Raw genomic sequence first — 23607 nt, forward strand, 5'->3', positions numbered from 1 at the left:
CATGTTTGGATGTGGGTCTGCTGTGACATTTGGTGTTTTCCAAGTTTCATTTCTTAATCATGATGTTGGCAAGCAGCATAGGTATGCATACTCAGGCAACAGTGGTTGTCGATACCAGCCAGCACTTGTGCATTGTGCAACATGTGCACGCGACGGATATTGGTGAACTTACAGGGCGCTACGCTCGTTTCGCCTTAGCCTATGACGCTCCCAGTTTCTGACTTTCTGAGCCTCTGTATATACAACAGCCTATGGAACCCAACACGCCCAGACACGAGCTGGCCAAGCAGTTTACGGCCAACAGCAGCGCGAATACAGGCTCTGTCTTTTCGCACATTACAGACAATCCTTTCTTTACCGCCGTATGGTCCCGCCCTGGTGTTGGTGATGTTGATGGTGCTGTGCTCACACCCCTCATAGGGCTTCGGTCTCGCAGCGCTTGGAGTGGCGGCGCGTACAGGCCAGAAGGGACTCCAACATGGCGCTGCTTTCGTGCGCAGGCGCATGCTCGTTGACCTCGAGATAACACGACATGATGATGCCTATCCATGGCTCCTCCAATGGATGACCAACTACCACCGCGCACAACAAGCTGGCGTGAGACCACCCACGCAGAACGGCGTGCTCACCAAATTCCTCAATCGCATCGATCCTCGTATGCATCATCTCCAGGTGCAGACCTACACCCCCCAAGATGGGCCGTCGCACGCTGCCCACTTCTCCTTCGTGCCTGGGCCTGGAAAACACTTTCTGCGCTATAAGAACGCCTTCATCTTGGTGGACAGACAGCGAGAGCGCAACAGTCTGAACGTCAAGGATGGTGTGCCCTTTGAGACCATCAGTCTCACCACGTTGTATTCACATCGCGACATCTTCGAGGACATTTTCGCCGAGGCGCACCAGATCTACCAGCAGTCACAGGAGGGCAAGACGGTGATATACAACTCAATGGGCACTATGTGGCAGCCTTTCGGCGACGCCAAGCGGAAACGGCCCTTGGACTCTGTGGTCCTCGAGCGTGGCGTGAAGGAGAGAATCGTAGAGGATATGGAGGCCTTCATTGCGTCACGCAAGTGGTATCTTGATCGCGGTATTCCGTACAGAAGAGGCTACCTGCTCTATGGTCCGCCTGGAACTGGCAAGAGCTCCTTCATCCAGGCTGTCGCAGGCCATCTAGATTTCAACATTGCCATCTTGAACGTCAGCGAGCGGGGCTTGACAGATGACAGGCTCAACCATCTGTTGACCAAGGTACCGCGTCGCACAGTAGTGCTGCTGGAGGATGTTGACGTTGCGTTTATGAACAGGAAGACGCCTGGGCCAGATGGATTCGCTAGCGCATCTGTTACTTTCTCAGGCCTGCTCAACGCGCTAGATGGGGTAGCGAGTGCTGAAGAACGCATCATCTTCCTGACGACAAATCATGTGGAGAGGCTTGATGAGGCGTTAATTCGGCCGGGGCGTGTTGACATGACAGTTCGTCTTGGCGAGGCAACCGAGTACCAGATCGAACAGTTGTGGGACCGCTTCTACGCGGAGTTTGATGGGAGCGGTGAAGCGAAGCAGCGATTCATGGCCAGGGTCCGAGAACTTGATCTCATAGACTCTGTGAGTACGGCGGCATTGCAGGGATTGTTTTTGTATAACAAGGACGATGTTGAGGGTGCCATCGCCATGCTTGAGGGCCTCACCGCTGGTTACCATCAACGCGAAGGACATGTGGGCATACCTGGCCACGTGGACGTTCAACAAAGCGGTCATCAGTAGACATGACCGCACTGTACCAGAAAATGCATGTATGATAAGAGTATATGTCTGTACTGTAGTTGCAAAGATGCAAGCGCGCGTGCATGTGCAGATGCGGCGTCTGCGTCTGCATCTCTATCTACGGCGTAGAGTAGTGGTAGGCTAGGTGCCATGGCAGCTAACAATTCAAAGGGTCGGCATTTTGATGCTTGCAGGCAGACAGTCTTCCGGGTGATGCCGTGCCTGATGACCTGCATCCCGCCCGCGTGAAGCGCTCACTCCCGTCTGCGCCCTCTAATTTTGCATCATTCCTCCCCCACTTGGCCGCCCAATCTCTAACCATTTTGGCCATGACGGTTGTTTCTTTTTGGAAAAAGGGCCGTAACTCTATCTAATCAGATCATCAGAAACAGAGTGAGAGTGACACGGTCGGCGAGACTCATCGCTAGCACAATTTATCTGATCATCTGATTTCTTTGGCCCCCACAGCACATCAAGCCCTTGTTTGGTGCGACAGCGCGGCCTATCCAATTGCACAGGCGATTGAGTCGCCCACCATTCCATACATATGGCTCGTGGTGCCTGGCACGAATTATCCTCCTCGGACGCTTCCTCGCCTGGCCCACGTCCACGTTCTCCCAGTGACCCGGCTACGGCGGGAACATCTGCGTCGACATCGACCACCACAGCCACAGCCACATCCACGTCCACAGGCAGCTACGAACTGCACACCCTGTCTGGAAAAGCAAGGAAGATAGCCACGTCTCAAGCGCGACCTGATGACGAGTACGATCCATCACCAGCTCCTCCCGCGAATCCTCCTTCGCTCGACAAGAACAACATGTCGAGAGCGCCTTTGTTGGTGCGATCGAGCCCAGCACAAGGTACTGGTAAGCTAATGTCGCTCACGATTCGCCCCGCCCCTGCATGCTGAATGCACGACTCGCAAATCGCAAATCCCAACACTGCTGCACGGGTGCGCAACCTGGTGGTCAAGTCCTAGGCTAATAGCACACAGGGTCCTATGGAGGTTTACCAATCTTATCCCTGAGTCCGGATGATTCCGATGAGCATCATGTGATCAAGAGCTCGCAGAAAGCAAAGAGGGAAGGCAAGAGCAGACTGGCCCACAGTGAATACACCCAGTCCCAACGGTCGCCCGACTCTAGTCGTCTTCAATCAGCACGAAGTGAACCGAATCTTGCAAGTCGGGGTCCTTCACGACGCCGCATTCGAGAGGAAGGTCGCAGCAGCTTGACCTTGGGTGAGGAGATTGATGGTCAAGAAGAAAGTCGATTCGAGGCACGTTTCCATGGCGCTGGCCTGGATCCGTCCATAGCTGGTGTCCCACTGCTCGACAGCTCACCAGCGTCTTCCAGTAGCACTCGTATTGATGATGCTGGTGAGGATGACGAGGAGGAGGATGGTGACGACGACGACGATGTCTCCGACAGCGAAAGTCTCCACGATATCAAAGGCAATCCCCTAGATAACTCGCCTTATGCCCAAGTTCGCGCCTCCGTCGCTGCTAGCGACAACACTGCCTTATCCATTGATACCCCTCGCATGTGGTTCCTGTCAATTTTGTTCGCGATGGCCGGTTCATCGACCAATCTGTTCTTTTCCCTACGATACCCTAGCGTCAGTCTTACTCCTATTATTGCTCTTTTGCTCGTTCATCCCCTTGGTCTGCTTTGGGACCAGATCTTTAAACGACCCTCGGATCCCGAAGAAACCTTTGTAAACGGGTCTTTGCATAAGCGAACTTACAGTTCTGAAACTCCACAATCAAGGTCGACTTGGACACGATCAATACGCCTGTGGCTAGCCCAAGGCCGCTGGAATGAAAAGGAGCATTGCTGTGTGTACGTGAGCAGTAACGTATCCTTTGGCTTTGCTTTTGCTACAGATGTGATTACTCTCTTGGTTCCGTGCGTCGAACTATACTGATCTTAATGCAGGTCATTGTAGAGCAGGTCAAATTTTACCATCAGGATCTTGGCATCATGTATCAGATTCTCCTCATCCTCTCGACACAAATCTTGGGCTATGCACTTGCTGGTCTCACACGGCGGTATCTTGTCCGACCCAGCGGCATGATTTGGCCAAGTACCCTGGTTTCCACAGCCATGTTCACAGCTTTGCACAAAGATGAAAATAAGCCAGCCGATGGTTGGACCATCTCGCCACGCAAGTTTTTTGGGCGCATCTTCATGGGCTCTGTCGCCTTTTACTTCTTACCTGGACTTCTTTTCCCTGCATTGAGTTACTTTAGCGTCATCACATGGTTTGCACCTAAGAACGTCGTTATTGCAAATCTTGTACGTCATCTTTCCATAAATCTGTATGCAAAACGCTGACACTCTGTAGTTTGGCATTGCATCTGGGCTCGGCTTGTTTCCCTTGACTTTTGACTGGGCACAGATTGCCTACATTGGGTCGCCACTTGTCACACCGTTTTGGGCTGCCATGAACATCCTCGGCGGCCTTATTGGCGTCATGTGGATTGCAGCACCCATCATGTGTATGTCAACTGCTCGATGATATTGTCTAGTTGAGCTGACATCATGTAGACTACAAGAACGTACTGTATTCGTCTTACATGCCAATTCTATCGGCCGCAGTATGGGACAACAAAGGAAAACCATACAACGTTAGCAAGATTCTGACGCCCGACTTCTTATTTGACGAGGCTGCATACAAGGAGTACAGTCGAGTTTACCTACCCATCACCTATGTTCTCAGCTATGCTCTTCAATTTGCCGCCCTGACCGCTTTACTTTCGCATACTGGCCTTTGGCACGGAAAAGATATCTGGAGACAATGGCGCCGCTCATGGGCAGAGATTCGAAAGGAAGCAGCCACTGAATACCAGCCCTTGTCGACGGGTTCAGAGGACAACGGCCGCCCCTCATCGCCTTCTATGAGCCGGGGGAGATCTAGTACGACTTCTGAACCGGAAATAGAGGACCTGCTCACAGCGGAAGATGTACACAATCGCCTGATGAGGAAATACAATGATGTACCCATGACATGGTATCTCCTGACAGGTGTGAGCATGGCTGCCGTAGGCGTGTTCGTCGTTGAGTACTATCCTGTCCATCTACCTTGGCATGGCCTGCTTCTGGCCTTGGGTATCGGCGCCATCCTGTTTATCCCCATTGGCATCGTCATGGCAATCACAAACCAGCAGAGCAGTATTTATTTGATCTGTCAGTTGATCTGTGGTGTAGTCTTCCCGGGTCGCCCAGTCGCGAACATGGTGTTCACGACTTTTGGATACATCTCGTCAACACAGGGGCTGAAGTTTGCTTCTGACCTGAAACTTGGCCACTACATGAAGATTCCTCCGCGCATCTTGTTTAAGCTTCAGTTGTCCGTCACTATCATCTCTAGTTTGACACAGATTGGGGTGTTGAACTGGATGCTCAGCCATATTCCCGGCATCTGCACACCGAGCGCCATTAATGGATTCAACTGCCCTATCGCACGGGTCCATTTTAACGGCAGCATTCTATGGGGCGTAGTTGGACCCAAACGTTTTTTTGGACCCGGCGCACTCTACCGACCACTCATATGGGCCTTCCTCGTCGGTGCTGTTGCACCCGTCATCCTTTGGTATTTTGCACGCAAGGACCGCAAATCTATTTTGCGCAAAGTCAACCTTGCCGTGGTATTTGGTAGTCTGAGTTGGATCCCCCCAGCGACGGGTCTCAACTTCTCGGTGTGGGCGATTGTGTGCTATATTTTCAACTATGAGATTCGGAACCGGCGCAAGAATTGGTGGAAAAAGTACAACATGATGCTGAGTGCTGCGCTCGACTCGGGCCTGGCTTTTGGCGTGGTTGTCATCTTCTTCGGCATCGTGTATCCCGGCTGGATGAGCGGGTTCAAGTGGTGGGGTACAGAGGTCTACAAGCAGGTACGTTTTGTATTCTCCCCACGACGTACATGTACTAACCCTCCCAACCAGGGCTGTGACTGGCAGGCCTGTCCCTACAAAGAACTACCCAAAGGAGGAACCTTTGGTCCACCAACGTGGTGATGACAGCCTTGCTGGACTGTCTTTTTTTGGCATAACCCTTGTTGCATAAGCATTGCGTCTTGGCGTTTTTTTTTCGAGGCGAGAATCTGGATACACTCCCCATCCATTCTAGCATCAAAGCGTGGAAATCACCTATTCTTAGATCCATATCTGTTTCCACCTTTTGACAGATCATCTCCAATAACACGAAGCAAAAATCTCTGAACCTAGCCCTTGGCTTCCTGTGTAAATTAAACGATTACATTCCTATGCATGAGAAAAGTTATAGATCTATGTCATTGATGAAGAAAAGCCAAGCTAGCCTCTTCTATACAAAATTTTCTTCTCTCCTTCTTTTCTCCCCTCACAAAGATCTTCCCTACACTTTCCCTCTTAAACTAGCACTCCACTCCACTCCACTCCACAACCAAACAAGCCATTCCACCCCCCGCGTAGCCCTAACCCAGCACTCCTGCTCCTACGTCTTCAAGAGCTATAAGTCTAATACGTTGGCAACACCCCCAGCACCCACCACACCGCCTACCAAACAAGTCCATCACAGCAGCACAATCACATCCCAAATAGCCCCCACTCCATCCTCGCTCTCGTAATTGACGACTCCGTGTGGTGGCTGTATAACTTGCGCGTGGAAAGGGGTGTGTGGGTGCAATGGGGTGGGAGGGATATGTGTGCTTGTTTTTAAATCTTACATAGTCGTTGCTGTGCTGTGAGGTTCTGCGTTGTGCACTTTTAGCAGCGTTCAGGAGGTGTGATTGAACGAATGCGGGCGTGAGGGCTTAACACGGGAGCCAAGGTACTCCCAGTCTTGGTATACTAGACCTAGGGTTGATACTACGTTGATCAAAGGTCAAGATGATGCAAGAATGGCTGCGCATTGGTAGGGAAGGGGTAAATGGCACCCACCCATGATTCAGATCCCCACTATCTACCATGTACAAACGGATCAGAAAGTATTTCTCTCAGTCGCCCAAGCGAACTATAAATCGCGTCTGGATTCATGTCCAGGAAAGTTGAAGGTACAAATAACAACAAGCGCCTTGGGCTTGGCATATACGATGAACAGTGATCAAGGATCCAAGGACCCAAAAAGAAAGAAAAAGAGAATAAAACTCCAAAGTCCATGCAGATACTAGTCTTCCAGTCATGTTTCATGCCAACAACAAAGTACCCATAAAGTTTTTCCGAGACGTCACACGTCTCTCGTTTCGCTCTTTCTTTCTAATTCCGTCCCTGCCCTTCCCTCCTCCCCTCCCCTCCCGCACACAAACAAACACAAACACACAAACAAGGCCATCCAAACAGCAAATCGTCCCGTCATGTTCCCCGCATAAAGAAACCAGGCTAGCACCCGGACATGGATATAGATTCTGTAAAAAGCATGAACATGGACCGGCTAGCTCCGGCCCTCCTGAAAGGGGGTAATCATTGAAGAAGGAAAAGAAAGAGTCGCGCGAGCGCACCGCGAACCGCGGAGACAAAAAGTTTTCTTTGAAACGAGGGGGTCGACCCAGGCGACATGGGTCAGTCAGTGTACATACACGGTAGAGTTGATGAAAATGTGACGCTACGAGAAGGAATGGTGTATTGGAACTGGAGTCGTTGAGGATGAATTTGAGCCTGCTACGAGGTGGGGGCTGCATGTCAAATTTCCAGGAATGCAGAGTGTGATGTTGTGACTGGGACGGGCAGGAGGGCTAGGCCGACCATCACGATGGCGAGAAGGAGTCATAGGATGCTGCATGCACTGCCGGAAGACCTGTACGTGTAGTGGTTAGCTGTGTCCAATGAGAAGTAGTAAGTTTGAATTGACAAGTAAAGGGTGAATGAATGTCTCGGCCCATTATGCAAAAGCTCTTCGTCATTCTGACAAATGGACGCTGAGATCAAGAGGGCAAGGCAAGACTTGCAACACACGTGCAATAGATCGCCGATCGCCCGTCTTACATGCAGAACATCCAGATACAGAGTTCGTAATGGAGGGGTTGTTGTGGTGAGCGGAGATTTCGACTTACCAGCGTTGCCCACGGATCCTGCCAATCCACGAGTACACGATCTTGAGGCGCTCGCGGACTCTCTCGGTTTGCAGAAGCACATATTTCTCCTCCTCTACAATGGGAACGACGGATGCGAACCAATACGGGAATATGGCTGGGTCTTCCGGTGGCTCTCCATAGACTTGAATGATACGGTCGCGGAGCCATGGCGCACTGGCCTCTCTCATCTCACGCACGAATGCTGTGCAACTATCGAGTAATTGCTGTGTCGACAATGTTTCGATGGCGATCTCGTTTGGTAGCGGCATTTGGGGATGCTCTCGCATGAAAATCTCGGCGTAATCTCGAGCCATTGTTGTTTCGCGTTGCTCCAACATGCCTTCCTCGGCGAGCGACACATCTTCTACACGCTCGATTCGACTCACGTGATAGCCGTCGTGCATGGCATGTTCTTTGACCTTGAATCGGCCAATGCCTCGTGTTTCGATAAAGCTGCGTCCATCCCGTAGCAGTTCGTAGTTCACGATTTCGAGCAATGTTCCGTATTCGAGAAACTGAGTCGGACCTAAGTCTCCTTGCGGAGCATGTGTACGATTATACATGACCATGCCAAACTGCTTGTTCCCTTCAATCACACGTCTCATCATGAGCCGGTAACGTGGCTCAAACACATGTAAGAATGTGGGCATGGACGGAAGTGACAATGTACATATGAACAGCGGCACGTTATATGTGTCGTCTCCAGCTTGCTCCTCAGCCTTGAGAGCGGCGGCACGTGCCGTGACAAGATCTGGACACAGACCATTGAGGAGCGAGTTGAGGATTTTGTTGCTTGACTGATTTTGTAAAGACGCAGGCACATGAAGGCCTCGTCGGCAGAAGGGACATATGCTACTGTGATCCATGACGCGGCCAAGACAGCGACGACAAAAGGTATGACCGCATGATGTAGTTGTCGGGTCGAGCATCAGGTTGTAACAGACAAGACAGTCGAGCTCTTTGTGTGTGACATCGCGCAGCCTTTCGAGCAAGGCAGAATCTAGCAACTCGCAATCTTCGTCACTATATGAAGACGTCGTCTGGTAGTCAACATCGGAACTGTAGCGAAGCTTGCCCATGTCGGCCATGGTAAAGGTCGCTGCAAGCCGTCCACCTGGCAATTCTTGTTGGTTACCTTTTTCGCTCTCATGATCCTTTTCTTCAGCGGGCATGCCATTGACCCGGATGAGTTCTTCAAGGAGAATAGCTGGTTTCCCTGCATGTGGCTTATGTTTGTGAATCTCAGCTTCTATCAGTTCCATGAGCTTGGTCAACGTCACATCGACCGAGCATTCCGCCGACGCATGTTCCGCCCCGCAGCCCAGCAGCGGACAGGCGATCCCGGTTAGGCGGTCAGGCGTATTGGGATACGAGATGTTCGTTCGGGGTTGAGGGGCCGGGAGGCAACCGCGACAAACTGTGTGACCACAGGGCAGTGTCACGGGGGTCTTGAGAGGTCGAGAGCAGCGGGGGCATTGTACGAGCCGAACGAGTTGTCTGGCATCGCAGTGGGCGTCCAAAGCTACCGTTTCCGAAGCCTCCGACGAAAGCCCATTGTCGGTCATGAAGTCCTGCACAGACAATTGGGGCTCGTAGGTGCGCTCCACACTTTCGAGGATCGAGCAGGCTTTGGTCCTTTGACGATTCATGTAGATGCAGTATATCGCGCAATGCCTTTGCCAGCCATGTACCGTATGCGACACTTTCTCTTTGAGAGTGTGGATGTATGTGTGTATGTGTGTGCGATTGAGGAGGGGTTGACTCGACGAGGGGCGAAGGAGGGGCACGTGCTGCAACTGCGCGAGACTTGAAGAGTGATATCAAAAGCCGAAGTAGAAGTCGCAGTCGCAGTCGCAGTCGCAGTCGCAGTCGAGGTTGAAGTCGAGGTTTCGGCAATGGAGACCTTTAAAAGGCCAGTCAAGGTCGGACTGAAGCGGCGGCCGTGGTCCTTGCGGCTCCAGAAGGCGGGCTGGCGGCGAAACAGTCGAAGGCGAGTGCTGACGCACTATGTGAAGAAGCACGGGGAGGGGCGCCGAAAAGGTCTGGTAGTCGGGTTGGTGTAGACGCTATCAGATGTGGTAGAGAGGTCTGGAACAGCAAACAGGATGTATACACAAGATCAAGCGTGTTGTACACAAGGAAGAGTGCTAAGGGCCGAAAGGGCTGTACCGGAGAACAGGGACGAGGAAGTCCGACTCTGAGGATGGGAGGGTTGAGTGAAGTACTAGAGTAGTGGTCATCCATCGTAGACGACTTTGCGCAAGCCCAAAACAGATCGGCGATGTCTCCCGCACCAAGGTAAGCAGGTGGGTATGGGTCACGACTCACGGTCTGACGACTGGCGACTCCCAGACTCGAAGACTCGACGACTCGACGACTCACACGGCAAAGAGCGATTCGCTTACGATCGATGGAGAACGGAAAGGGTTGGTGGGATCGAAGAGTGCGCTCGTCATCGAGAAGCCCACTAGGCTGGTTTGGGCTGACAGTTGTATATACTCCATCTGGCTCGCCGCTCTGCAACCAATTGCGCGGCCTGGTCCGTCTACACTCTTACCCTCATGTACTCTGTGTGCATGGCGGTACTACATGTACCTTTGAGACAGCAGCGTTGGATGATCCAATGGAACATGCACAGAACGCGTGTTTGTTCTGGGGCCATTGATTGTGATGCAGGTGTCTAGTATTGATAGTAGTCATACATATATAGAGTAGTAGCAGGTACTTGGTAGGACTTGCACAGTACCTATACCGTGTAGAGTAGTCTACCTACCCGGTGCATGCACCCTATAGACAGATAGAGACAGACAAGACAAGACAGACTCCTGCTTCCACAATGCCAGCATCATCATCCTCATCATCATCACTAGATGATTGCCGACGCCAGTCTATCATGCAAGTTCTTCCCCAAGATCGCGGACCGCCAGCTTAGTACTACGCACAGGCAATGTTTGGGTATGGAGATTGCCAAAAGCGAACTGGACTGGACTTGCAAGCGTCATGGAAGTCTGATCAAAGTACCCGTCGGCCAATGAAGCCGCCGACCACGGCCCTCGACTTGTCACCGCGGGTCTTCCATGTGCAACCTTTGCGCCAAGGAGAATGGAGGGGAGGGCGCGCTTTGCTCAGGCATGCCTATTTGCGTCTGCCGAAGACCCTGAACGTTCGTCACGTGCCCTTTCTAGAGTAGGCCTTCACATCCGGTGCGGCTATGGCGCTTCAATGTCCGTCCAGTCCCACATCCACTGTCAAAGTGGGTAGCCACACCACAGACTACAGTCACGACATGACCGAGCACGCATGCCTCGTCGACCTGATCGTAGTAGAGAGACTTCGAGATCCACCATCATGTTTCTTACATGGTTTGATCTGTACCTAGGTGGTAGACTTCTGTGTACGCATGTGTGTGCATGATCAGTAGACTAGTTCGCCAAAAACTGCCCAAAGCAGCACTAGACCCTTTGAGACGTCCTTTCTTGATTATCGGTGTACCATGGAACGTTTGTTGTCCTCTACTGCACCCAACTTTCATAGTACGCCACTTTCTTCCTTCGCTCGGGCCGGACACGAGACTTTATCGTACACGGCGTAGTGCTCCTCAAACGCCACATCCTTCCAGAACATCAGCTCATGATCAACACTCATCATGACATGGACACCCGCACGCTATTCGACAGACCCTGATCGGCCTCGGACTCCGATTCAGACTCGCTGCTATCAGCCTCTTCTTCCTCTTCCTCCTCTAGCACAATCTGTTCAAGCACCCGCTTGTCAAACAGATCTAGAACAAACCGACAGGCTGGAAGCCGGAAATGATGTGCTTCCAGTATCTGCATAACCTTGTGGAAGATCGAAGGTCTGCTAAACGCAGCCACCTTTCTGGACTTGATACTGTTGCGAAAACGTCAGATTCCTAGCACGATGCTGCCAAACAAAATCAATCCGTACTCACACTTGTAAGTCGTTCGCCGCCTTCTTGGCAAGCACTGTATTGCCCAGGTCTGTAGCAAGCTTCAATATGCGTGCATTCACCGGGTCGCTATCAGTAATGGCCACCTTGATCTCGCCTTTGGGATTCCACCTGAGTTCACTGGACTTGGCAACCCAGGGTCTCATCTTTCGTCTATTAGCAGATCACGGTCCAGTCGCGGGAAATGGGACTTACGGCAAACAACTTGTTAAAGTCCAACGGAAGACAAAATCCGAGTGCTTCACCAGCCTCGTTGACCACTCCGTCCCATCCGTACTCTAGAAGTATCTCTTGACCGTGAAGACTTTTTGAAATCAGACCCAGCACATAAAAGGCTGTCCCTCTGAGTGACATGACTTCGGATTGCTCCGCAATCTGCACAATCCATTTGACTACATCGGAGCTTTCGAGGAAGGGCGCACCCAGTTCCATGGAACCCACGTTTCCTACCGCCCATAAGCAGCCTTTGACCTTGACTATGATTTCTGGATCATCATTCTCCATGGCAAAGTCACGGATGTTGGCAGCAAACTCGTCAAAGTGTCCCTTCTGTTTGAGCAGCTTGCAACCTTCTTTTGTCCTGGTCAATTCTCGATAGAAATGAGGAGGAACAAGACCATAGTCCGTTACCTCGGGTGTATCGTCGTAATTCAAATGAGCCGAAGGCTTTTCTGGAATGTCGGCCAATGCACGTGCCATAGAGGCCTCGATCAAGGCAACGTAAGTATCGTTTCGCCCGAGGAACCAGTCATCCATTTCCCTCGTGATGTAGTCCAGGCCGTCAAGATAATGATATCCTACTGATGTCGATAGGAAACGGAGGAGCAGGGGAGCGCCAATTTCACCCAAATGATCCAAGGCAGGACGGCATTTGACCACAAACTCTAGGGACTCCGTCTGGTTACAAGCCTCTTCCAGAATCTTGATTGCAACCTCGCATACTTCCACATCCGGGTCATACAGTTGTGTAACAAGTAGCCTGATAGCCCATTCTGCAACACCGACAGAGCTGTTCTGTTGCATTGGCTTCGTCGCGTACTTGCGTAGTAATCTCGTCGCGAAAATACGTATCTCTTTGGAACAAGACGTCATGGCCTTGGATATAATGATGCGTATATGTCCATCCAAGGTGTAATCCATATTGCTAAGCAGAGTCCGGATCAAGTCATCGCGGTCATTGAGTTCGACAATGTGGTAAAACATGTTGATAACTCTCCATCTTTCCAATATTTGAATACCGCGAGAGTCCTTCGTCAATGCACCTAACAGGGCAAAGTAACCACCAGTAAGTGTTTCGTTCATCCGGTCCGCTTGAAAAATGGGCGATTCAGAAGTTAAGCCACTCATTCTGTCGAAGTGAGACAAACATTCGGCAAGCTGGCGGATAAACTTGCTCTCGCCGAGATACTTGACGCCCTCGGAGTTTTGTAAGAGACTGTGTATCAAAGCACAACCTGCACGAACGTATCTCTGATTGGGCTTCGTATTTTTCACCTCAGAAAATCGATACTTGAACGGCCGATAGAAACCCAGCAATCGATGTACAAACTTTGTGACTTTGATAGCTTCATCCAAGCGTTTGGGGTTGAGTAAAGGACCTTCAATAATCGTCAAGATCAGATCCCATCTCCACTTCTGGAACGACACCGTGTTCAAGACCTGAGTATCAAGCATCAGAGTCCTGAATTGACCTTCATCTATTTGCATTGCAGCTTGGACTTTGGATTGATCGGTTTGTCGAGAATTTGAGGTTGGATCAGCGGCCATGGTACCCTTAGTGGTATATAAAGATGTGGGGCCGGACCGGTATAGAGTCCTGTTGATACTGTCCACTTGATATATGGTACCAATAGCAACAAATCGGTCCTCTGACTGAAAACATGCCGCAGAATGTAAAAGCTGCGGTAGAACCTGAAGCTGTGCGCTCCAGGATGGTGGTAGTAGTTCGTTTGCCATCTTTAGCACTTCGCCGAGTAAGAGGGTCGTTTTGCGTTTCAAAGGCAAAGTCAACGGCTCTTCCTCAGCAAGCAGTAATGCGGGCACTAGTCCAGCGTGAAGAAAAGCCGCCAATACCACCGCGACGTAGTGGTCGAGCAAACTCCATTTATTTGTGTCGTCTTCAGGTCTGCTAGTGGCTTGGTCTTTAACCTGTAGATTCTTCAGATTTGTCACCCGTCCATAAGTGGTCAGACGACGCCCAGCTAGAAAGGAGGAAGACCATGACGGAGGTTTGATACGGAGAAGATCGAACAGTAGCTCCAGAATAATGTTCCTAACGTGAGGGGTTGTGATTTGTAGAGAAAGTAGTAAGGAGCGAAGAGGGAGGAAATCGTTCATACACAAAGTCATCAAGCCAGGCCAGCTCCGAAGTAGAGACGCAATCACCTTGGCATTTACTTTGAGCTTCTCCTCATGCAAATGCCCATGAACAGAACTTGCATCTGTAAACATGGCAAAAGGCGCCTCCAGCTCGCGCCCAGAACGCAGGTAGCTTCGTCGCCGCGGAGTATCCAGAAGGTAGAGGAAGGCTACACCAATGCTTTCAGCAGCGTGGTAACTTCCTTCGCCTAAAGCATCAGCCAAAGCACCCATTCCACCAGCCGAAACAAGAAGAGCCGGTTTACGGACAAGGATTTCGGCAAGCGTGAGAGTGGCAATGTTCCTAAGTCGGTCTTCGGCATGCTCTGCAACAGCCACAATAATGCGAACAACAGCGCGAGAGATCTCTTCCACGCCTCCCTTGACATCTAGGAAGGCTCGAACAAATTTGAGGGCTTGCTCTCGCTCCACACTGGCCTTGCTCTCTTTTACAAGCGACAGAATGACCAGGTAATCTGTGTGCAAGCCTCTGATGATTCGGAGAGACTTGCGATCGGTGAAGGCATACCGCATGACCCTATACGCGGCTGCGACAACTTCACGGCTATCGCTGAGTAGCATCGTCTGCATTCTGAGACCAAAAATGGACCACGCCAAGTCGTACTTGAGCGTTGGATGTCGCTTGAAGAGGAGGACTAGAGAATTCGCTCTTTCCACATAGTATTCTGGTTGCATTCCCTGGACTTCGAGTGCCTGTAATATCTCTGCCAGAACGAAAGTCGGCGACTCTGTTTCATCATCCCCCTCTTCCTCTTGTTGGACCACATGCCGTGATGGTGACCGTGATAGATTTCTCCGAAACAAATAGGAGAGCCGGCTCTGAGGGTCTGCTGGTGGCGATTTGACCTCTTTTGCTCTTTGTATTTCCGCGGCTAGCCCTGACTTGAGGCGCGCAAGCTTTCTATTGGAGATGTTGAGCTGCTCCTCCACCTGCAGCCTCTGATCCTTTGTGTTTTTCGCATTCTTCGCATTCAATGCTTCCAGCAGATTTTCCGACCCAATCTTGATCTTCGTCTCTTTCTCAATTGCGTCCTGTAGCTCTGCCTGTCGCTGCTCGCTGGTCAAGGCATCATTCTCCGCAATCGTGATGGCGTGCATGTCGAAGTCTGGGCGCAGTCTGCCATCTTGCGACGTCGTCGGTCTAACCAGCTGCGAGCTGAAGCTGCCTGGTCCCGTGTTGGCTGTGGCATACGAGGACACGCCCCCTCGCGAGGCGGCCATGGCGCTGGCCGCCGACAGTGAACGGCCATCTCTAGTTTGCGAGGGCGCGAGGTGAGAGGGCGCGTCGGCCTGCGTGTTCACGGAGCGGGCGGGTACAGGCGTCATGAGCGTGCCTTAACCGTGGCCTCGCTACCCGCATCGCATTTCCCTATCCTGCCAGAGCCTGTCTATGCTTCATAAAGCTGCCACAGATAAGAGTCGAGTGAAGTCTCCAGGCTATCCTCGACACGCGGGTTAACTACGGAGCGGGGTTCTGGCGGTGACGTGTGGGGAAAGAGCGACGACCATGTGGCTCTGCAAGCAACGACAGAGTTGGAGCCTCGAGGCTCTGGTATTGTGAGGGTATTGCAGGTAGGGCAGAGAGCGTTTGGGACCTTGGCTGCAGCGGAATGACTGTGGGACAAGTCGAATTGGGGGTGAATTCGTAACAGAGCGGATTGCTCACCACGTGCTTGGCTTCCTTGCAGTACAATACAGTACAGTGTAGAGTAGACAGAATGTGGTCGGGCTGCGGTCTTACGACAGATCGCGTCTGTGCGTTTGCAGCAGCCGCATGCCTTTGTCGGCGGCCTTCTCTTCAGCCCATGAGCCAGAGCCATCTCATAGCACAGCTGCACAGCATGCACGATCCAACAAACAACGGGGCTACTCTGCGGCCATTCCAGACCTTCCAGCATTGCAGATGCCAGAATCCACCCTCATGGCCTGATATCACGCAGAATATCATGCAGAACCGCCACATCGAGGCTCCAAGCCCTCCAAGCTTTGCCGTCGTCGCTGGGCCCCGCGCCTTTGCAACTGGTCACGTGTTCGTCGGAGCACGCCGACGGCCATCTCAACCAATCTGAAGCCGATGTGGCCGCGTCGTCAAGAGCTCCTTGCTGCCCGCCTGTCAAACGCAAGCTTCTCGTAGTTCGTAGTTCGGCCGCCTCCGTATACTAGGCCTCAGATAAGGGCTATAAACAGAGTATATCTCTACTGAGGCATTCGCACGGATACTTAGGTCACACATTTTCAGAGTTCCTTATATAGGCCTTGCCCAGCTCATAGCTTTGACATCATAGAGCACCTCTCACCAACATCCCCTAATTAGCTTCCAATCACACGCGTTAGGCACATCATGTCTCAACTTAGCTACGCCCGCTACGGCAAGGACAATGTCCGCCTGTACAAGGTCGACAAGGATCACAAGACTGGCATTCACACTGTTGTGGAGCAAACAGTTCGTGTTCTGCTTGAGGGAGACATAGAGACCTCGTGAGTTTAGTATCGGTGCCGCTGCAACCCCCAAAGTACTGACACTGGACAGCTACACGCAAGCAGATAATTCGGTCATTGTTGCCACAGACACACAAAAACAGACCACGTACATCCTCGCTAAGCAGCATCCCATCGACCCCCCAGAGCAGTTTGCCGCTGTCATTGGCGACCACTTCATCAAGACCTATCCACACATCCACGCCGCGCATGTCAAGATCATCCAACACCGATGGACCCGCATGACCATTGACGGCAAGCCACATCCTCACTCTTTCTTCCGCGATGGCGACGAGACACGCGTTATCGAATCAGTCACACGGGAGGGCGAGGGTTTCTCCATTCGATCCAAAATCGAAAAGCTGCTTGTACTCAAGAGCACTGGGTCAGCATTCCACGGCTTCCATCGCGATGAGTTCACCAAGCTGCCTGAGACCTGGGACCGCATTCTCAGCACTGAGATTGAGGCTGGTTGGCAATGGAAGTTGTTCAAGACCCTTGCGGAGGTCAGGGAGGTAGACTTTAATGCTGCCTGGAAAGCTGCACGGGATATCACATTAAAGGTGTTCGCCGAGGACGATAGTGCCAGTGTACAAGCCACCATGTACAAGATGTGCGACAAGATCCTCGCTGCTGTTCCTCTAGTCGAGGCTGTCGACTATTCTCTTCCCAACAAGCACTACTTTGAGATTGGTAAGTTTACGCATATGTGCATCCCAAATCGAGTTTCCTGCTAATATTTGCAGACCTTTCATGGCACAAGGGCATCCAAAACCTAGGCAAGGACGCTACCGTCTTGGCTCCTCAGTCTGATCCCAACGGCCTCATCCAGTGCACTGTTACGCGCAAGGGCAACAAGTCCAAGCTGTAGATGGACATATTTGTAATTTGCTCGTTTCAATTTAGCGACTTGATGGCACATTGCTTCTTCGTTGTATAAAATTTAGCGTGCAACAACAATACCAGGGGTTCAAGTGTATATGGAGAGCAGAATTATATACCATTTCTTTAGTGATTTAAGGGGGTTGAGTAAATTACTCATCGTCTTACGAGTAGGCATTAAATTGAATTTAACACCGGTGAGAAATGGCTTGTAATTATCTCGAGCCTTTGATATGCCCAGTCCACTGAGTGTCAAATACGCAGGGGGCTAGTTTTTGACATGTGCAGTTGATATATGCGAAGCTGATATCCCTCTACTGTCCACATAGCAAAATATCTTACACCCAAAGAAGAACTTTACGTCCATAAGATGTACAGCTTTCCTATACTTTGAATCACCACTCCATCCTACGCCTCGTAACGGCCGCGTCATGATATAGGCGCCGCTGCTTGCTGTGCCTCCTTCTGTCCCGACAGAGTTTTCTTAACCGCCTCATGTTCAACAATACTCTGCCCACCGCCATTCTCCACTTTCAGAATATTCTCCCCATACGGATGCGCCCTGCCCTCGAACACCTTCAACCGTGCCAACCTGTCCTGCCTCAACCTATTCTTCGGCAACATGCCACTGACCGCCTTCCGCAGCACCTCCCCGCCTCCCCATTTGGCAATCATACGGTCCATGCTGAGCTCCTTTAATGAACCCGGTCGAGTGGTGTGTGTGCGGTAGAGTTTTTGGAAGCGTTTCTTGCCAGTGGTGTGCAGGTTGGCGCAGTCAATAGCCACGACGTAGTCGCCGCAGTCTGTCGAGGGGTCAAAGATGGGCTTGTGCTTGCCCATGAGGACGAGGGCGATGGAGGTGGCGACGCGGCCGAGAGCGCGGGGGTCAGACCCGATGTCTACGAGGTGCCATGATCGTGCATAGGCCAGGCGCGTCTGTATAATTATAATCAGTTCCATTGCTATCATTACAAGAATACATCTCCTGCATTTAGGATCCTTATCCCGAGACATGAAGATGCGGAGGTCCGGTGGATGCATACCTTCCCAATGACTTGTGACATGATGCTATAGGGGGCCAATGGCCCAGTTATTCAGATCCTAGGAGTCCTCAAGGTCTGGGTGACCTTAGGCAAAATGATCCCACGACGAATAAATAGACGCGGCAGGCAATTGTTGTTCGCTACCTAATGGCTCGTCGTGCGGTTGACGTTCCAAGCGCCAAGGCCGTTAAACAAATTCCGCCTACCAGCACTCTAGATCACGTGCCACATCTACACAAGTCGATCGGGTTGACGTCTGCGACGGGCCGACAAGTGGATTTCCAAGCGACTGATTATGAGTAGGCCCATGACATACTCGTATCGTGACATATATCACGCCAACACAAGTACACATACGTTACCGAATCACACAGATTTCAAGATGACGGTTCCTGTTTTCGAGACAATCTTCGCGGTGCCCATGACGTGCGAGTCTTGTGTCAAAGACATTGAAGGTTCGCTCAGCCAGCTGAGTGGTACGAGCAGTGTTGCATGCACGTCATTCGGCTCCTAACAGTATGCAGGTATTACCAAAGTCACAGCCAACCTCCAAGACCAATTGGTGTCAATTGAAGGCACAGCTCCTCCATCCGCTATTGTAGATGCTATCCAAGCTACTGGCCGTGATGCCATATTGCGTGGATCAGGCAAATCAAACAGTAAGTCATAGAGGAGCCAGGCACATACCTCCCAATTTAGTTATTGATCTTGGTTCAAGGCGCTGCTGTGTGCATTCTGGAGTCACATGCTAGCCATGTCGAAAACAAAGTTCGAGGATTGGTACGCATGGTTGAAGTGGCCCCAAGTATGACCATTGTAGATCTCAGTATCAGGGGACTATCACCCGGAACCTACCATGCCACAGTTCGGGAATCTGGAGACATATCACAAGGACCTGAGTCAACTGGCAGCATTTGGGAGGCTGCACAAGCAAGGAAAGAAGGAAAGCCGTGTCGAGGCATCTTTGGTACGGTAGAGGTAGGCAAGGGTGGAGTCGGTGCCGTCTTTTGGGACAAGCCCATCCACATCTGGGAGATGATCGGCCGGAGCATAGTGGTTGCGAGACAGCGGGATGGAAAGGTATGCAGGTACTTACTCTGCAAGGCAGATCAAGACTAACCTGTTGTAGTTTGACAAGAACGATCCAGATACGCTGGTGGGTGTCATTGCTCGTAGTGCAGGCGTTTGGGATAGTAAGTGCCTTTTCCACGTTGTGCTCTTCCAGCATTTGGGATGACTTCGCTTGAATAACACTGACGAATGACATGTGCAGACGACAAGACGGTGTGCTCGTGTTCTGGAAAGACAGTCTGGCAGGAGAGGGAGGAACAACGTGATCGTGGCATGCTATGAGGATGCCAAATGCAAGTTGTACATACCAAGCCGCAGTGTGAGGCTCTCCAAGTGCCATTGACATGGCGTATCTGGTAGCGAAGTGTCCACCAGGCACCTTGTAATCTAAGGCCGAAACTAAGAATGCACGAACACGGACTTGCAGAGCTATGCGTTCATGCCTCAGAGATCTAAGGCGACACAAGGCAAGTGGATGAGTGGCTGGAGAGTGTTTGGCATCACGTGGGTGTCTCACTCCCATGTAACAGACCTCAAACGCCATCATCCATCGCCCATCGATTGCAAGGGGGCGGGCCTCGGATGCTCGCCACCATGATGGCCACGATGCTGCGCTGTCCACGCCGTATTCAGTGGAGATCTGGATGCAATGCGAAGCGCTCGGCCTGAAAAAGGCACTGTAGTCTTCTGCGAGTCTTGAATGGCGGCGGCGGCGTCATGCGGAAGCAGACGGGGGTTGGGGGGGTGGTTGTAGTGTCTTGGAAAGGCCAGAAGCGCTGTGGACATTGAGCTTTCACCATGCAGGGGGCCAATCACGGCACGGAATCGCGGTGCCAGCCAAGGCTTGTCCTCAGACGCGCTGGACCTCAGAATTGGTCTCCCCACCTATGCCTGTGCCCTGCTGGCTGCAGCCGCCCGCCAAATGCCCACTGTGTCCCAGGTTTCTTCCGAGAACTTCCCTCGAAACTTCTTCCTCCCTCGTTCCCATATTCCAACTTGTGCCTTGTACCTACTTGCACGCCGTACGATCGTTAAACCCCCATCCCGCCATCCCCGCAGCGCCCCAACACCACCAGACCACCAGACTAGCAAAATATACAGCCGTCTGTAATAGTGGATGTGCACCACTAATCACATACTAATACCCGAAATCACGCCTCCGCGATAGCCCCGGCGGCTACTCTGTAATTGGAAAAGAATCAAAAGAGGCGGACTTGTCTGGTTGCGCTTAAGACGGATCCTCGCCCCTCCTTCATCGTGGAGCGGCAGTAGTTGGAGATCTATTCGACCGAGGCTTGACGACACCATACTGCCGGGTAACAGTGAACATCACTCGTCATGTCTCTGAAGCAGGTGCGCGCCCCTCTCCTTGCCTCTCCATCATTGCCCTCCGACTGCAGTAGCTAATTGTGGGGGTAGGAAATCGAGACCTGGGTGGCAGCCCTTGCAAGCTACGACAACAACGAGTTCGAGGAGGCATTGAAGGTTTTTGATCAGATCTCCGACACATCCAAGATTCTCTTTAATTGTGGTGTAATCCATGCGACCCTCGGTGAACATGAGAAAGCGGTACGTCGGACAGATACACCCAGGTATCAAGAGAGGCTGGATTCTGATCACCTACCAGGTCGAATGTTACCAGCGCGCTGTGCGTCTGGATCAGTACCTCGCCGTGGCCTACTTCCAACAGGGTGTGTCGAACTTCCTCATGGGCGATTTCGAGGAAGCGCTTGCCAACTTCAACGACACTCTCCTATATCTGCGCGGAAACAACAATATCGATTATGAACAATTGGGCCTTAAGTTCAAGCTTTATTCCTGTGAGGTCCTGTTTAACCGCGGTCTCTGCTACATCTACCTGCAGCAGAAGGAGGCGGGTTTGCAGGATCTTTCATTCGCTGCGAAAGAGAAGGTGGTACCTGACCATGATGTTATCGACGAAGCTATCAACGAGCAAGCGGAGGTATGCCTGTGACACGCCTGCGAGTGAATAAGGATTGACAATTATAGGGCTACACTGTTTTCTCCATTCCTGTCGGCATTGTATACCGCCCCAACGAAGCCAAAGTGAAAAACCTGAAGACCAAGGATTACCTTGGAAAAGCACGTCTCGTCGCTGCATCAGATCGATCCAATGCGTTCACTGGCTTCGCCGGATCAGAGGTCAAGAAAGTCACCCAGGCAGCCAAGGACGACAGACCTGATGATAAGCTTTCGTACGCTGCGACCAATCTTGTCAAGCCAGAGCTTCAGAGCAGAGCGCGCCAGCAGTCGGAACCCCCGCTGAACCGCAACGTGTTCCCACCCACACCTCCCCCGGAGGCGGATCGTAGATCTGCAGGCAAATCGGACGCTCCAATGTCTCGTGCACAGTCTGTACGAGGTGGTGGACCCAAGCCACAGCCCCTCAATCTGGGAAGAGCTGCATTTGATCAACAACAAGAAAAGGAGCCTGCTCCTCGCCGTCTCCAACGCTCTGCATCAGAACGACCTTCAGAGAGGTCTGTTGACCGAGCACCGCCAAGTCGTTCTGAATCCACACGGACCCGTCAGCGCGATTACAGGTCGCGCCGCCGCGGTTCGGACGATGATATTATTGACGAGTATTATGAAGATGATGGTTACGAAAAGCCGGCCCGATCTAGCCGTGGTGCATATGGCCGTACAAAATCAGTTCGAAGACCTGCATACATCGAAGAAGAAGATGAAGACGACTATGATGGTAGTGATCTTGACGATGCAGAGTTTGAGATGATGTCCCGCGCGAAATCAAGACGACGATCACCTGCCCGTTCAACGAGATCCGGTGGCAGCAATCGTGGCGTAGGCGGCAAAATCAGAGTCAAGTGTCATGCCGCCGACATACGTTACGTCTTCGTCACACCGGACATGACCATACGTGAATTCTGGCAGTCAATCAGGGAGAAATTTGGCGTAAGGAACAACTTCAAGGTTGAGATCAAGGATGAAGGCGACATGATCACCATGGCGGATCAAGACGATCTAGACATGGCTGTCCAGACAGCCAGAGAACTGGCGAGAAAGGAAGGTAGCGATATGCCGAAGATGGAGGTGAGTCATTTTTTACTATCTCATGATCTCACAGCACAAGTACTAACATCACCTGCAGGTTTGGGTTCGAGAAGTATAGACCAGAGATACCCTAGCATCATGCATTGTCACGATTTCCATTTGACATTTATTGTTATCTGCACAGGTTGGATTTCCGAAAAACAGGCCATGCTTTTAGGCTTGGTTCTTTTATGATAGTCTACGCAGCAACAAGTTGCCGTAATTCAGCGAGCATACTACATTCGTCGCTTTGTTCCTTTTCACACATACTACTTCACAGCCGGACTGTTGATCCGCAATAGAACCCCCTTTTCCACAGCGATGATCGTGGCCCGCTTTACGGCTTGCACGTAGGAGGGAAAGTAATCTTTGAATCCATTATACACACAAGAACCTTTGTTTTCATTCTAGCAATATTCTCAAGGCTCTTCCACGATAGGTGATGCATACGATGATGGTGTTTGTGAACTCAATACTAATACCAAGACCGCTATCGCCAGCCATATATATCGTCACGCATGCGAAAGACGGCAACTGCATTGAGTTGGCCTTGTTAACGCCACCAGCGCTTCCAACATCAAGACTACGCAGCCACAATTGATACCATCCAGCCCTGCCCGCAGAAATCGTGACGCCCACATACTACAAATTATGAACTCACCGTGCCTCATAAACACATACCCAACAAACCCCCCCACCCCAACCATTGGCACATCATCTCTCAACATTTCACTCCTTACGCCTCACCGCTGCGCCGTGGAAACGCAGCCTCTGCAGTCAGCAGAACCAACACGGCACGGGGGACAACGGAGGCGCAAAACACATGTACACCATTCGACTAAAAGTCCCCGGTGCGGGAGGGAGGGGGAGAATGGGCGAGGGGGCAGG

General features: G+C 51.6%; 8 protein-coding genes across 8 annotated transcripts; 5 read left to right on the forward strand and 3 right to left on the reverse strand.

Annotated features, from left to right (window-relative positions):
- Positions 1-39: 39 nt before the first annotated feature.
- On the forward strand, positions 40-2072 carry IAQ61_002807 (uncharacterized protein). Its single transcript, XM_066095702.1, has 2 exons — positions 40-362; positions 421-2072. Exons 1-2 carry the CDS (start codon positions 252-254, stop codon positions 1765-1767), a joined length of 1458 nt encoding a protein of 485 aa, XP_065954538.1. The 5' UTR covers positions 40-251; the 3' UTR covers positions 1768-2072.
- A 24-nt stretch (positions 2073-2096) lies between these two features.
- IAQ61_002808 (uncharacterized protein) lies at positions 2097-6092 on the forward strand. Its single transcript, XM_066095703.1, has 6 exons — positions 2097-2636; positions 2765-3657; positions 3708-4067; positions 4117-4270; positions 4320-5668; positions 5720-6092. Exons 1-6 carry the CDS (start codon positions 2315-2317, stop codon positions 5789-5791), a joined length of 3150 nt encoding a protein of 1049 aa, XP_065954539.1. The 5' UTR covers positions 2097-2314; the 3' UTR covers positions 5792-6092.
- Positions 6093-7039: 947 nt separating this feature from the next.
- Positions 7040-10317, reverse strand: IAQ61_002809 (uncharacterized protein). The gene is made up of 2 exons (XM_003843409.2): positions 7804-10317; positions 7040-7547 (listed from the first exon to the last, which is right to left on the reverse strand). The coding sequence occupies exons 1-2, from the start codon at positions 9471-9473 to the stop codon at positions 7517-7519; spliced, it is 1701 nt and encodes a 566-aa protein (XP_003843457.2). The 5' UTR covers positions 9474-10317; the 3' UTR covers positions 7040-7516.
- IAQ61_002810 (uncharacterized protein) lies at positions 10318-16283 on the reverse strand. Its single transcript, XM_003843407.2, has 3 exons — positions 11990-16283; positions 11777-11940; positions 10318-11715 (listed from the first exon to the last, which is right to left on the reverse strand). Exons 1-3 carry the CDS (start codon positions 15497-15499, stop codon positions 11469-11471), a joined length of 3921 nt encoding a protein of 1306 aa, XP_003843455.1. The 5' UTR covers positions 15500-16283; the 3' UTR covers positions 10318-11468.
- A 231-nt stretch (positions 16284-16514) lies between these two features.
- On the forward strand, positions 16515-17522 carry IAQ61_002811 (uncharacterized protein; the record flags this gene model as incomplete). The annotated part of the gene is made up of 3 exons (XM_003843405.2): positions 16515-16651; positions 16704-17344; positions 17398-17522. The coding sequence occupies 3 exons, from the start codon at positions 16515-16517 to the stop codon at positions 17520-17522; spliced, it is 903 nt and encodes a 300-aa protein (XP_003843453.1).
- A 440-nt stretch (positions 17523-17962) lies between these two features.
- Positions 17963-18597, reverse strand: IAQ61_002812 (mitochondrial 54S ribosomal protein uL13m; the record flags this gene model as incomplete). The annotated part of the gene is made up of 2 exons (XM_003843404.1): positions 17963-18469; positions 18577-18597. 2 exons carry the CDS (start codon positions 18595-18597, stop codon positions 17963-17965), a joined length of 528 nt encoding a protein of 175 aa, XP_003843452.1.
- A 361-nt stretch (positions 18598-18958) lies between these two features.
- Positions 18959-19929, forward strand: IAQ61_002813 (uncharacterized protein; the record flags this gene model as incomplete). Its single annotated transcript, XM_003843403.2, has 5 exons — positions 18959-19052; positions 19101-19235; positions 19295-19656; positions 19706-19769; positions 19850-19929. The coding sequence occupies 5 exons, from the start codon at positions 18959-18961 to the stop codon at positions 19927-19929; spliced, it is 735 nt and encodes a 244-aa protein (XP_003843451.1).
- A 1056-nt stretch (positions 19930-20985) lies between these two features.
- Positions 20986-22798, forward strand: IAQ61_002814 (uncharacterized protein; the record flags this gene model as incomplete). The annotated part of the gene is made up of 5 exons (XM_003843402.1): positions 20986-21000; positions 21067-21216; positions 21275-21610; positions 21658-22719; positions 22778-22798. The coding sequence occupies 5 exons, from the start codon at positions 20986-20988 to the stop codon at positions 22796-22798; spliced, it is 1584 nt and encodes a 527-aa protein (XP_003843450.1).
- Between the last annotated feature and the right edge of the window lie 809 nt (positions 22799-23607).

This window comes from Plenodomus lingam (genome assembly GCF_022343315.1).
Source record: "Plenodomus lingam strain CAN1 chromosome Unknown contig_14, whole genome shotgun sequence".
NCBI classification, from domain to species: Eukaryota; Fungi; Ascomycota; class Dothideomycetes; order Pleosporales; family Leptosphaeriaceae; genus Plenodomus; species Plenodomus lingam.